Raw genomic sequence first — 15,946 nt, forward strand, 5'->3', positions numbered from 1 at the left:
ATGCAATCAGAGGCAGGACCTGAACCCAGCTCTTCCTAATTCCAAACCCAGGCAGTTGCTCCTCATGTACATGTACATGGTGCTTTGTGTTTACAAAATAAAAAGTTGTTGTTGTTATTATTATTTATTACCACCACCACCACCATCACCATTTAGCACCTACTCTGGGCCAGGCACTGTGCTAAGAGTTCTACAAATATCTCATTTGATCCTCACAATAACCCTGTGAGGTAGGTGCTATAATTAGCCCCATTTTACAGATGAGGAAACTGAGGTAGAGGTTAAAATGTTTATTTATACCCCCTTATTTCATGGAAATCTCAAAACAGTCCAAAGGGGTAGGTATGGCAGGACTTATATCCCCATTGTATATATAAGAAAACCGAGGCACAGACAGTGATTTGCCTGCCTAATACAGTGGTAGACCTGGGACTCCAATCCAGGGCTTCTGGGCCCCAAGTCCTACACTCTTTCCAACCTACCAAGGGTCCACATTTTTTCTCAGCTCTGTATCTCCCCCCTACAGGTCGGTTCTATCCTGGTCTCAGGAGGTTGTCCGCTAGTAACAGAATCACAGAGTCTCTGACTTGGAAGAGACCTCAGAGTCAGAGGTTGTCCAGTGCCACCTCTGAACCCCAGTGTCACAGATCAGCCTTCATCAAGCCTATTTTAAAACTTCCAAGGAAGGGGGCCTCATGACCCTGAGGCAGCCCCTTCTGCTTCTGTGCCCCCTAAGTGTTCATGAGATTTCCTGTTTAGATTGGACCTAAATCCATCTCCCTACAATTCCTACCAGTTGTTCCTGGTTCTGTCTCCTAGGGCCACGCTGAACAAAACGAAACCTTAGGCTTCCACATAAGCAAATGGGATATGAGGTAAAGAAAGACACTGGAGGCAGCTAGGTGGTGCAGTGGATAGAGCACCAGCCCTGGACTCAGGACCTGAGTTCAAATGCGGCCTCAGACGATTGATACTAGCTGTGTCACTTAAGCAAGTCACTTAACCCCAAATGCCTCACCAAAAAATAAATAGATAAATAAATGAATGAATGAATGAATGAATAAATAGGTAAATTTAAAAAAATTTTTAAAAAGGAAAGATACTGGTCAGGGGCCAGCACTCAACAGTCCCTCCCTGGGACTCACCGTGAACTCCCCAGTAACAGCATCAAACCCAACGTGAATCGTGTGTTCAAAATCGGAAGGCAGTGAAATCTCGGGCCGTTCCTTCTCCTTCTTTTTATTGGCTGCGAGAGAAAAAGGAGAAAGGAAATGAATGATATGAAAATTATTGAGGGAACCAGTATTTATCATACACACCACAAAGATGACCCAGACGCAGGTTATGCCCTGAGGGAGCTTGTAGTCTGGTAGAGGGGTGAGACACAGAGGCGTATAATGGATGTGGAGTGAGAAAACTCAGGTTGAAAGGCTCTGCTACTCACTACCTGTATTACCTTCACCAACCTAGGCCTCGGTTGCCTCATCTGACAGATAAGAAGTATGGGAGAGATGACCTTCTATGTCTAATCCTTTGAATTACACTACAAAGGGAAATGTGGCTAGCACCATAAGAGAGGGAGAATATAGAACTATGGGTACAAAGAAAGGAGACATCACTTCCAACTGCAAAGGGAAAAATCAAGGAAGACTTCCTGGAGGCAGCGGCGCCAGAGCTGGTAAGATTTTAACAGATGTAGACGGGGGAAGGAAGATGTTCTGGGCATAGAGAATAACATAAGAGCAAAGACAAAGGGACCAAACAAAGATCATTAGACATCCTGTACAGAGAAGCAGAGTGAGTAAAGACATGGGGGCCAGAAAGCAGGGGCAACATTCAGGGGAAGGTAAGGAGACCCATTTGCCTGGAGAGGCAGCATTGAAAGATAGCAAGGAAAATAGGTAGGAGCCATATTTGGGGGACTTTACCAAGACCAGAGATTTATAGCTGTAAGGAACCATTCAGAGGTTATGTAATCTAAGCCTTCCAGTTTACCGATGAGGGAAGTGAGACCCAGAGAGTCGAGTGACAAGCTCATGATCACACAGGTAACAAGAGGCAGAGCCCAAGCCAAAACCAAGGTTCTCTGACCCCAAAGCCTCGATGTGTACCACGTCGAGCAGGAGTTTCGATCTCCTGCTGCAGGCAGGGGGAGCCCCTGAAAACTGAGTGGGAAACCTATGTTATCAGGTAGGCTTTTAGGGAAGAAAGAAAAAAAAAGTGCACCTACTATGTGCAAGGCACTGTGCAACGAGCTTTACAATTATTCTCTCATCTGATCCCACCTCATGTCAACCCTGGGAAGCAGGTGTTATTATCCCCATCTTACAGATGAGGAAACTGAGGCAGGCAGAAGCAAAGGGGACGGCCTAATACTAGCTTAACACAGCTAGTTTACCCAGGAAACAAACTAATGTCCTTTGACTTCAAATCCAGTGTTCTTTCTGCAGTACCATATTGCTTTTGGGTTTGGTCCTCTCAGGGAAGGAAATAATGAAACAGCTGAATAGCTGCAGTTGTAGACGGTGGCATAGGGTCCTCTTCTCTCCAGGTTTGTTTTTAATTGGCTAGAGACCTAGATAGGGAACTTTGAGTCGGAGCCTTTTTGCTAGTATTGATCAAGGGGTGCAGTGGGGGGAGGGTCTTTATCTAAGGTCCATTAACTCATTTTTTTTTAATATTTTGATAAGTATATTTTAATATCATTAATATCATTAGTTCTCTTTGTCATCTTAAGTACCTTAATTTATGCAACCTTATTCTGAAAATCAGGGGCAGCATAGTGGATAGAAAGCACTGGGCCTGGAGTGAGAAGACCTGAGTTCAAATCCTAGCCCACTTACTAGCTCTGTGACCCTGGTTAAGTCACTTACCTTCTCTCTGCCTCAGTTTCCTCAACTGTAAAATGGGGGTAATAATAGCCCCTATTTCCCTCAGTTGTGAAGATCAAATGAGATGCTTGTGAAGCACCTGGCACAGCATCTGGCACATAGCAGGGGTTACATAGCTATCATTATTATTAAGTCACTCCCCTCCCACCCCCAGGCCTCAGAATCTTCCTCTATCAAATAGGGGCTTTAGACCAGAATGGCCTCTAAGATCTCTTCTAACTCCAAATCCTCTGATTTTAGGCTGTGGGGAATGCCAGACCTCCTTCCTCCCATTTCCTGGGCCCAGTCCCAAGCCCCTTCTCATCTCCGGCCTGTGGGAGGGAGAGAGGGAGGGCCAGGGACACTCAAATGATGTCATTTGTCCTGGTCCCACTGCAGGAGCCTGGCAGCCACTCGTTCCCCCGGGTTTTCTTTTCTCTGAGCCACAAGAGGGATTTTCAGAGGGGAAAGAGAAAAAGGAAAGGAATATAATCTCCTCCCCAAAGTGAACAACCTGCCTTTCTAAAGGCAACAGTCATTCATTAATTAATGTGACTAATGTGTAAAACATGCTCGATCTACACACTAGAAAGTTAGGTTGCAAAGACAGACACCAATATTTTGTCACAGTATCTGCCAAGGAGAAATAATTAGTTCTGATATACTTGGAGATTAAAGAGCAGGGTGGTGTGGTGGATACATAGCAGACCCTGGATTCAGGAAGACATGAGTACAAATCCTACCCCTGACACACACTGGCTGGGTGACCCAGACTCAGTTTCTTCCTTCTTAAAATGAGAGAGTTGGACTTGACAGCCTTTAAAGTCCTTTATGTTTCTAATTTTTTTCTTTTCTTTCTTTTTGTCTCTAAATTATTTTTTTCTTCTTTTTTTCTTTTCTTTTCTTTTTTTTTTTGCAGGGCAATGAGGGTTAAGTGACTTGCCCAGGGTCAAACAGCTAGTAAGTGTCAAGTGTCTGAGGCCATTTTAGAACTCAGGTCCTCCTGAATCCAGAGCTGGTGCTTTATCCACTGCGTCACCTAGCTGCCCCCTCTAATTATTCAAAAATCTAAGTCCTACCCCTGACATACACTGGCTACTGGGCAACCCTGGGCAAACTCTACAGCTGACAAATTGTGGAAAGTGTCAAGGGATATTGGTGACTTCCCACATCTACTCAAAAACAAAAACTAAAAGACACCTCATGGAATTTCTAAACTGTGGGTATCAACAATAGCCTCCTGATTCTCCTTAGCTCTTTCTACCAGCTTCCATTTACATGGCACTTTTTAGATTGGCAAAACACTTGACATCCATCCTCTTATTTGGTTCTTCCAATGTGTGCACATACACATATAAGTACAATGTTGTTGTTGTTGAACCATTTCAGTCATGTCTGACTCTCCATCACCCCATCTGAGGTCTTCTTGGCAAAGAGACTGAAGTGGTTTTGCCATTCCCTTCTAAGTACATACATACACATATAATATACATACACATGTGTAGACATGCATACACATACACAAAAATCTATACATGTATGCACACATAAATTTATAGCATATACACATGCACATACATATACACATATACAAATCTAAACATGTGTACACATATATACATACACACACAAACCTATATATGCACATATAATATACATGCACATATGTACACAGATGAATTTATAGTACACACATGTATACACATACACAAATCTATACACGTGCACACACAACACACATATGCACGCACATATACATGTATGCAAATTTACATGTGAACACACTATACACATACATACATGCACATACAAATCTATATCTACACACATGTCACACCACCAATATATATTTGTGTGCATATTATATACTATATATGTGTGTATATATAAATATAAATGTATACACACAGTATGTTATTATGGCATTTTACAAATGAAGAGGCCCAAGAAGGAGATGTGCATGGCCACAGAGCCATGAGGCAGGGCCCAAGGCTTTCACCATCTTGGCTGACCTCCTCCAGACACTACAAAGCAGAGGTATCAAATATCACAGCAACTGCCCAGGGCTGTCCTAACTGGATAAAAATGTAACTGGGAAATATTTAACTAAATAAATAAAAATTAATATTCCAATTAAAAAACTAAATCAAGGGGGCAGCTAGGTGGTGCAGTGGATAAAGCACCGGCCCTGCATTCAGGAGTTCCTGAGTTCAAATCCGGCCTCAGACACTTGACACTTACTAGCTGTGTGACCTTGGACAAGTCACTTAACCCCCATTGCCCCGCAAAACAAACAAACAAAAAAAAAAACCTAAATCAACATACGGCCCACAAGGATCCAGATTGGTGACCCCCCATTTCTAGCTGAGTTTGACATCACTGGTCTATAGCTTATTTACGTTGCCTCATCTGTAAAATAACAACCCCTGCCTCAAAGGCTTATCGTGAGGATCCAATGAGATACATATAGAAAATGCTATGCAGACCTAAAAGGACCTGTATAAATACTAGCTGTTATTAATAGCCATCCTAAAATGAGGTAATCAGAATAGAAACCAATATTTTAGATGTGATCAGAGTAAAGAAGAACCATTACCTCTTTACTTTCAGATACTAGAATTCTTTCAAAGCCACCTTGATGACAAATGGCTGTCAATGTCACAATGTTCACACATACTAAGTTTGTAATACACTAAGACCTAGGGGCAGCTAGGTAGCGCAGTGGATAAAGCACCAGCCCTGGATTCAGGAGGACCTGAGTTCAAATCTGGCCTCAGCCATTTGATACTTACTAGCTATGTGACCCTGGGCAAGTCACTTAACCTTCATTGCCCTGTAATAATAATAATAATAATAATAATAATAATAATAATAATAATAATAATACACTAAGACTCCCAGATCTTTTTCAAACTAACTGGTTGCTTTATATTTCATTACGATTGTTTTATACCCCTCATCTTGTGCTTGTGAAGGTGATTTTTTTTTTTTAGCTCAACTGTAAGATTTTATATTTGTCTCTATTAAATATATTAGCTTTAGGCTACTGTTCTAACCTGTCAGGATACCTTCTTGGATCCTGCACAGCAACCAGTGTTAGCTATCCCCTTCAGCTTGGTGGTGCCTGTAACCTTTTACAAGGAAGACTTTCCCAATCCCCCTTAATCTCAATACCTTCCCTCTGAGACCCTCCAGGTTAGCCTGGATATATATTGTTTGAATATAGTTGTCTATATGTTGTCTTCCCTATATTAGACCATGGGCACCTTGAGAACAGGGACTATCACCTGTCTTTGGACCTCCAGTGCTCAGCTCAATGCCTGGAACATAGTAGGAACTTAATAAATGTTTAAAAATTGACTGAGACATGACAAACATAGTATCTATGCATCCGTCCTAATCGCTAAGAGAAGAGTCAGGGCCAGGGCTAGATCCTCTCAGGGTGATCCACCAAAGACCTCCCTCTAAACTTCACAGAACTTATGTTGTTCACTCCTCTTATCGCATCGGACTGTTCATGAGCTCATTTGGAACTTTCTTAGCAAAGATACTGGAGTGGTTTGCCATTTCCCCTTCTGCATCTCATTTTACAGATGAGAAAACTGAGGCATACAAGGTGAAGTGACTTGCCCAGGGTCACACAGCTAGGAAATGTCTGAGGCTGGATTTTAACTTAGGAAAATGAGTCTTCCTGATTCCAGGTCCGGCACTCTATCAATTGTACCACATAGTTGCCCTCTACATGGAACAGTTAATAACAATCCACCTGAATGATTATCATTAAGCCCACATCTCTCCATATTCTACACAAAAATATCATGAGATACGCTGTGCAACACTTTGCCAAAATCTAAATAAACTCACCACATTAGGGCCCTGATCTACCAGCCTGGTAAAAGGGGTAAGGCTTGTTTTTGATCAGGTTTCTGTACCCATCAAGCCTTATCTCAGGTTATGTTGAAATCACATGTCCAGTCACTCAGTAAACATTTATTAAGCATCTTGTATGTGCTAAGCTACATGGTGTGGTGGATGGAGCAACGGGCCTGGAGTCATGAAGACCTGTGTTCAAATACAGCCCCAGATTTCCTATCTGGGTGGCCTTGGGCATTTATCCAACCTCTGTTTGCCTCAGCTTTCTCAACTGCAAAATGGGAATAATAGCACCAACCTCCCAGGGTTGTTGTGAGGATAGACTGAGATAATAATTGTAAGATGCTGAAAGTACAAGGGGAGAGAGGCAGGAAGAGGGGGAAACCATTCTGATCAGGATCTCAGATTACAGAAAAAGAGAAGGTCCCCACCACAGGGAAGATCCAGAGTTGGATTCTGGATTATCTTCTCAGATGCAGGGAGGAAAGAAGAGAAAGAAGGGAAGGAAAGAAGGGAAGGAAAGAAGGGAAGGAAAGAAGGGAAGGAAGGAAGGAAGGAAGGAAGGAAGGAAGGAAGGAAGGAAGGAAGGAAGGAAGGAAGGAAGGAAGGAAGGAAGGAAGGAAGGAAGGAAGGAAGGAAGGAAGGAAGGAAGGAAGGAAGGAAGGAAGGAAGGAAGGAAGGAAGGAAGGAAGGAAGGAAGGAAGGAAGGAAGGAAGGAAGGAAGGAAGGAAGGAAGGAAGGAAGGAAGGAAGGAAGGAAGGAAGGAAGGAAGGGAAGGAAGGAAAGAAAGGAGGGAGGCAGGCAGGCGTCCCCAGCACCAGGCTGAGAGCCAGCAGCCAAGGAGATTCTGGCTGTGGCTTGCTCACTCCCTTACTACTTGACCTTGGGCAAGTCGCCACCTCTCAGAAAGAAGGTCAGTTTCTTCACTGTCAAAAGGGGAGTGAGTGGAGCCCTCCCTGCTTACTTCTGTGTTACAGCTGTCATTAGGATCCACCTGCGTAGCCTTGCACTCCCCCTTTCCAAGCTTCAGGCATCTTCCTCTGTATAATGAAAGGGGCTGAACTAAATGATTCCCAATCAAAGATCCCATCGAACTTGGGTGAGACGGAATATTCTAGGACAGTGGAGGTTGTGAATCTGTATAAGTACAAAGAAAGACCCAAAAAGGGTCAGAACAAATGTACCATCTCTTTTTGTGGTTGTTGTTAAAACTTTCTATCACAATCTAACATTTACATAGCACCTACTGTGCACCAGGTTCTGTTTTAAAAAGCTTTGCAAGATCTCCTTTGAACCTCACACTAATCCTGGGAGGCAGGTACTGATATAACCCCCATTTTACAGATGAATATTATATTGCCACTTAAACACTTAGACTATAAATGGTCTAAACTCCCTCCATGGACCATCACTCTCACAATGACTTACTGTACCCAGGCAGGCAGCACGTAATTAACACACTCAATTGGAAGGCATCCGATGTACCCAGAAGCTTTGCCAAATAATTCACAGAATGACCTTCTAGTCATTTCCCTCCTGAACTTCACTCAGTCGGCTCTTGCTTGGGGTGTACAAATCCTGGACTGGGGGGTGGAGGGCGAGGTTGCAAAGCCCACCTCCAACACCTGCTCAGCTGCAGTGACCCTACCACCCAGCCATTTAACTAATCTCTTTGAACTCTCATCTCTTCATCTATAAAAGAGAGATAACCTCGCAGGGCTGTCATAATAATCAAATGAAATAATTTCTGTAAATCACTTTACAAACTTTAAAATGCATGCTAAAAAACAGCTGTTATACAATTTTTTAAAAATTACACCTAGCACTTACATAGCACTTTAAAGCCCTTTATACACATAATAGCTAACATTGACAAGGCCCCTACTATGTGCCAAGTGCTTTACAATTATAATCTCATCTGGGGGCAGCTGGGTGGCACAGTGGATTAAGCACTGGCCCTGGACTCAGGAGGACCTGAGTTCAAATCGGGCCTCAGATACTTGACACTTACTAGCTGTGTGACCCTGGGCAAGTCACTTAACCTTCACTGCCCAGCAAAACAAACAAACAATTATTATCTCACCTGGTCCTCAAAACAACTCTGAGAGGTAGATGCTATTATTTTTCCTGTTTTACAGATGAGGGAACTGAGTCTGAGATGGTAACTTGCCCAGAGTCACACACAGCTAGTAAGGGTCTCCAGAACACTAGAGAAGTAAAGTCCTAGGAGGGCCAGGAAGTTATCCTGTAAGGTAAGGACAGTTATTATCCCCATTTTATAGACTTGCTCAGTGAGTGTCTGAAGGAGATTCCGAACTCAGTTTCCCTTGACTTCAAGTCCAGCATTCTCCCCACTGTGCCACCTTGGCTTGCCTATCTTTTTCAGTGGTTATTATCATTCCTCCTCTCATTCATCTTTCTAAAAAGAAACGGTCCCAGGGCAGCTAGGTGGTGCAGTGGATAAAGCACTGGCCCTGGATTCAGGAGGAACTGAGTTCAAATTTGGTTTCAGACACTTGATACTAGCTGTGTGACCTTGGGCAAGTCACTTAACCCCCATTGCCCCACCAAAAAACAAACAAACAAAAAACGGTCCTGAGACAAGTCACAAGCCTACTACTATTCATTTATTCATTCACATTTAATGTTCTGTGGACAAGTATACATGTGGATAAAACAACTGCTTGTTTTGGTTGAAGAAATGCCCTGGAGTTTATTAAAGCTCATCTTTTGTAGGCTCACAGGAATCACCTTGGGGAATGACCAGCCCAGAAGAAGATAGGATGATGAGGATGCCGTGGCACCTCACCCTGTTCCGTGACTTTGATTTCTTTTTCTTTTTCTTTTTTTAGTGAGGCAATTGGGGTTAAGTGACTTGCCCAGGGTCACACAGCCAGTAAGTGTTAAGTGTCTGAGGCTGGATTTGAACTCAGGTCCTCCTGACTCCAGGGCCAGTGCTCTATCCACTGCACCACCTAGCTGCCCCTTGATTTCTTCTCTGTTTCTGTAGCTCAAAAACTTCTCGCTCCCGAAAGCATGGATGGAGATTATGAGTCTTTGGTCTGATAACATATGTGACACCTCATAGGACTGTCACAGGGTTATGTGATAATGGAGAAAAGGAAGAAGTCACCCTTTCTCTGCTTGGCCACAGAGGGCAAAATTCATCTTGGGATGGGGGGAACTGTCCAATAGTTGGTGCCAGGAAGTTCCTCCACAGTGTAAGACTTTAAGCCCCCCAGTTCAGAATGCACTAGAGGGTATTATTACTGAGACACCAGGTGTCTGAGATGACCTCAGAAGTTCTTTCCCAACTCCCCCAGGATGGTATGATACTTTACATTTGTTTTCTGAATTATAAAAGATAGGCACTGGATCTTGGATTTCACTAATAAAGGGAACTCACAAGGGAGGAAGTTCCCCCTACTAATGCAGGATCACAAACTCTGTATGTGTCCAGGGCAGAACTTGAACCCAGGTCTTTCTGGTTCTAAAGCAGCCTTACCACCCACAGAGCTATTCTTACTCTTATAAATTACAAAAGTCTTTCAGAGTCAGATTAGCATACTATGGGCCCCTCTCCTCATTACTGGGAGGCAGCCTGGGGACCATTACATACACCCACCAGAAGGCTACCAGCTTCCAGAGGGCAGGACCAGTATTACTCAGTCTTTGTGTCCTCATCACAAAGCAGATTGTCCTGTATACTGCAGGCATTTAAACTATGTGTGTTCAGTTGAAATATCTGTTGAACCAAATGTTACTTTCTGGAAGAGAGACTTTTTTTTATGACTTTTAAACTCAACTCAGTACTTGCCATAGGGAATGACAATAGGAGCGGTTTCAAAGAATCCTAGGGAAAATTAGTATGAACTTATGCAAAATGAAGTGAACAGAACCAGAAAAATAATTTATACAATAATACTGTAAAGACAAACAATTTTAAAAGACTGAAGAATTCTGATCAATGCAATGATTCCAGGGAAATAATGATAATGACAAACTGCCTCCAGAAAGAGAGAGCATAGGGCCAAGATCCAGAATAAGACATAGTTTTAGATATGGCCAGGGTGGGAATTGTTTTAGCTGATTATGCATATGTGGGGGGGTGGGGGCAGGGGTTCAGTCAATAAACATTTATTTTATTTTATTTTTTTTTGCAGGGCAAAGGGGGTTAAGTGACTTGCCCAGGGTCACACAGCTAGTAAGTGTCAAGTGTCTGAGGCCGCATTTGAACTCAGGCCTTCCTGAATCCAGGGCCAGTGCTTTATCCACTGTGCCATCTAGCTGCCCCCAATAAACATTTATTAAGCGCCTACTATGTGCCAGACTAAGCACTCCCAACAATGAGCTGTGCCTCTTTCTAGACAAAGGCAAAGTGAAGATGTAAGAAAATTTAAAAATAAAATAAAATCAATTCAAAACATATGTATTAAGTAGCTACTATGAACCAGATTTATGGGAATAATATATTTTTATGAAAAACCTCAGTTTACCAGTTAATTTACCATTTACAAATAATTGTATTGTTTACAACACGCTTTATGTTTTGCAGCTCAATTTATAGTTAAAATGCAAGTAGAAATATCAGTGGACATACACCGGGAGATATGGGTTCAGTCTCCAGCCCTGATTCTTCCTCACTGTGTGACCTCATCTAACTACTTTATGTCTCTAGACCTCAGCTCTGTGCTGTATAAGATGAGAGGACTAAATCAAATAACCTACAAAGTCTCTTCCAGCTCCAGTGATTTAGGGTATGAATCACCGACTACCCATTCTCCAGTAATCAGCTTCCTGTTCCCCTCTTCAAGTGATGGTCAATTTGCTTATCTCAAGAAAAGTTCTGTTTGGCAGCTAGGAGGCACCACCGTACACAGAGCACTGGATCTGAAGTCAGGGAGACCTGAGTTCAAATCCAACCCAAGACATTTACTAGCTGTGTAATCCTGGGCAAGTCATTTCACCTGTCTGCCTCAGTTTCCTCAACTGTAAAATGGGAATAATAATCGTACCCATCTCTCAGGATTATTGTGAGGATCAAATGAGGTAATATTTGTAAAGTGCCAGGTACTATATATGTGGGTGGATGGGTGGGAGGGGTGTATGTTAGCTATTATATACATACCTACATATACACATATATACATATATGTGTGTGTATACATACATATATATTTTGTCATTTATAGCTATATAACATTTCTTTTTTTTTTAAGACTTTTTTTTTTGGTGAGGCAATGAGGGTTAAGTGACTTGCCCAGGGTCACACAGCTAGTAAGTGTCAAGTGTCTAAGGTTGGATTTGAACTCAGGTCCTCCTGAATCCAGGGCCAGTGCTTTATCTACTGCGCCACCTAGCTGCCCCCTATAATATTTCTATAATATATTACATTTATTTTATATATTTCACATTCATATATAATATACATACATATAATAGCTTATATGTGTTATGTGGGTGGGGGTGGGGGTGGAGGTGTTAGCTATTATTCCCCATAGAAATATAAGCCTCTTGAAGCAGGGACTGTTTCATTTTTGTCTTCGAATCACTAGTACATTAGAGCTTAAGAAATATCAGTCTAATTGGGCCATGACACATTAAAGTTTACAAAGCCCTTTAAAGCTTACAAATCCTATTGCATCCTTATCTTCCTTGATCTTTCCAATTATCATTATACCCATTTTATAGAAAGGGGAGGGATGACAGAGCAAGAATTTCTTGTACAAGGTCCTATGCCAAGTTTTCTCCCTGATTCAGGGTTCCTTGCATTCCAGGAAAGGTTCACAAAGTGAGATCCTTTTAGGGGGTCCCTGAGGTTAAAACTATTTTTTTAAATACTAAGATGTTTTAATTGAATGTCAATTGATGTAACCCACATAAACACAATCTCTTAGGGATGGGGTCCTCAGTGAGTTTCAAGAGTATAAAAGGGGTCCTGGGATCAAAGAGTTTGAACATCTTTGTACTGACTTTGCATGGCCCCAGACAGAAATTTGAAAACAGAGGGCTCCAGCAAACAATCCACAAGTCTATAGTATTTAAAGGTGCAGAACCTTTAACGTCATGAAAGCCCCGGATGGCAGAGCAACTGCAAGAAGGAATCTCCTCATTTTACAGATAAAGCTGAGGCTCAGACTAAGTGACTTGAGTTCTACAGCTGCTTTCCTTATAAGAGTCCTAAGGAGAAGAAATCCTGCCTCTATAGGATGTAAAGGAGGGTGGTCGCAGGCTGGGAATCATGAAGAGTCATACATAGAATTCAGAACTAGAAGGGACCTTGGAGATCACTGAATCCAATCCCTTCATTTTCCTAAGGACCCCAAGCAGGGAAATGACTTACCCACAGTCATACTGGTAGTTAAATAGCAACACCAGCAACTAAAACACTGTGAGTTTCTAAACGTCTCTCCTTCAGGTTTCATCTTCCACCAAACATCTCCCCCGCTTGCCTCCCACAACAGCTGCCTCTATTGCCTGCCCTAAAATCTCTACAATTAAAAACACCCCCCCCCCCCGACTTCAGGTTAGGACCCTGAAGGTGGTCAGCGAACAGTCTCCCATTCTATGACAAAGCAGGAATTTTACCTGGGAAGAAACAGCTCAGATCAGAGGGGTGAGGACTCCTCACGTTTCCCCCAGCTTGAGTGGCAGAACGTCTCCCTTCTAGATCTGCCCAGGCTGAACCTCTGAATTCCCTCTTAGAGCCTTGCTGGCAATTACCCAGCTCCTGAGGCTGAATCCAGAAAATAACTAACTCATCAACAGCTCCAGGGCCAATTTTAGCAGTGTCAATTTTAGGGGAGGAAAAGTTTGCTTTGGTGACTAGGAGCGCTATTCTGGGTCTGGCATTCACAGATGGATTTATGCAAGAAAACCCTGGAGGGAGAGGGGGCTGGGGTGAGGGGCAGAGGTAGAGGAGGAAAGGATCAGAAAAGAGGGGAGGATGGCAGGTCCAGGTTTAGAGAAGTCACTGTGTGGCAAAGAGACCCTTTGCAAAGTAATTATTCAACTCCTGCAAGGAAGAACCAAACATTTCTGCCTGAGAAAGAGGTGGCTGAAATAGAAGGAGTGAGGACAAAGCCAGAGACTAGCCTAGGATGTGGAAGTCCTGAAGGAATCCTGCTTTTGCCACTAATTTACTGTGTGGCCTGAAAGAAATCACCTCCCCTGGTGGTACCTCAGTTTCCCCATCTGTAAAATGACAGGATTGGGCTAAGTGGTATACAGGCATCCTTCTAAATTCCGTGATGCGACAAGTAGGCCATTCCTGTATTTACCGCCATCTTGTTTTGGGGGATGTGACCTGAGCATGGAAAGATGAATTCTGTTAGAAACACTTTTTCCTGTGGTAGGAACAGGAGGCAGTCTAGTACAGGGAAATAACTATGGCTGTGTAGTCTGAGGCCCTGGGTTTGTCCCTAGCTATGATCTAGTATCCAATGCATAGTAGGTATTATCTACTACTTACTAATACTGTTGTTGTTCAGCCATTTCGGTCATATCTGACTCACTGTGACCCCATTTCAGGGTTTCTTGGCAAAGATACTAGAGTGGTTTGCCATTTCCTTTTCCAGCTCATTTTATAGATGAGGAAACTGAGACAAGCAGGATCAAGTGACTTGTCTAGGGTCACATAGCCAGTAAGTGTCTGAGGCCAGATTTGAACTCAGGAAGATGAGTCTTCCTGACATCAGACCCAGCATTCTATCTACTGTGCCATCTAGATGCCCTTAATAATACTGTCAAAGGATTATCTAAGAGTGTTATCTTCACTGGATAAAGCACTGGCCCTGGATTCAGGAGAACCTGAGTTCAAATCTGGCCTCAGACACTTGACACTTACTAGTTGTGTGACCCTGGGCAAGTCACTTAACCCTCAGTGCCCCACAACAAAAAACAAAACAACAACAACAACAAAGAGTGTTATCTTCACTTCATGTCTCTAGATTTCATGTATGTATTAAATAAGGGGTGGGGGTGGGGAAGGAGTACTGGACCAGATCACTTCTGAGCTCCCTTCCACTCTAAATTTATAAACACCCTCCCACTTTGAAGAATAGTCCTTTCTTCAACAAGGAATGAGAAAACATCAGTCTATAAGAAATCTTCGACCATAAGGTGAACGGAGAATTTGACTTAACTATCCACACAGGGAAAGCCAAGTGGATGAAGAATGCCTATCACCCGAATATTTGATGTAGTTAGATGGTCCATGGAACAGGGTTATCAACACAAAAACCTTACACAAACACTAAAGATGAACATTAAAGATAAACTGGGCCCAGAAGTGAATAAAAGGAAGAAGGTAAGTTTAGTAACATTTCGGGAATTATTGCAGTGCTCCCAATGGCACTACAAGTTTCTTTCCTTTTTAAAAAAAATTATTATTTTAATGCTATACCAATCAAATTATTTCTGAGAGGTAGAGCCCTTAATTAGGGAAAAATAACCTCTACCTGGAAACAGTGAGGGTGAAAGTGGGGCAAATATATTAAATCCAATTCAACAAATATTTATCAAGCCCCTGTGATATACAATAAGCCATTCAAGACAAAAATGAAACAGTCTATCAGGAAGTTATGGCATGTACATAAGAAACAAAACACAACATAGGGAGTGAAGAGGGTAAGAGAGATCAGAGTAAGTGCTCTGGAAAAATCTGACGACAGAGAAAGCACTAACAATTTGGAAATCCAGGAAGGTTTCCAAGAAGCAGCAGCAGCAGAGCTGAGCCCAGAAGAAAAGACAAGGAAGGGTCCTAAAAGGCAAAGATGAAGGGAGAACACATTCCAGGCACTGGGGAGAAAAAGCCTGTGTGAGTGTCCTAGACTGGCATAGGAGAAGAGGGAAAGAAGGATGGCATGCCAAATTTGGGAAATGGCTAAGACACTAGTTTGGCCAGAACATGGAGTGCATGGAGAGAAATCATGTGAAACCAAGTTAGAAAAGTAGGTCAGAACCAGTTTTAGGCTAAAGAATTTGTATTCTACCCTAGAGACAAGAAGGAGTCATTTATGGGGCAGCTAGGTGGTGCAGTGGATAAAGCACCAGCCCTGGATTCAGGAGTTCCTGAGTTCAAATCCAGCCTCAGACACTTGACACTTACTAGCTGTGTGACCCTGGGCAAGTCACTTAACCCCATTGCCCTGTTTAAAAAAAAAAAAAAAAGAGTCATTTAGAGATTTTTGATCAGGAAGTGA

The 15,946-nt window shown here is 42.6% G+C and overlaps 1 protein-coding gene across 1 annotated transcript in view; it reads right to left on the bottom strand.

Annotated features, from left to right (window-relative positions):
* PAK1 (p21 (RAC1) activated kinase 1) overlaps positions 1–15,946 on the bottom strand; it is a 121,364-nt gene that overhangs the window by 68,651 nt on the left and 36,767 nt on the right. Inside the window, 1 exon segment of the mRNA XM_043993208.1 lies at positions 1,146–1,246. Coding sequence (XP_043849143.1) covers positions 1,146–1,246 — 101 coding nt within the window.

This window comes from Dromiciops gliroides, chromosome 3 (genome assembly GCF_019393635.1).
Source record: "Dromiciops gliroides isolate mDroGli1 chromosome 3, mDroGli1.pri, whole genome shotgun sequence".
Lineage (NCBI taxonomy): Eukaryota > Metazoa > Chordata > Mammalia > Microbiotheria > Microbiotheriidae > Dromiciops > Dromiciops gliroides.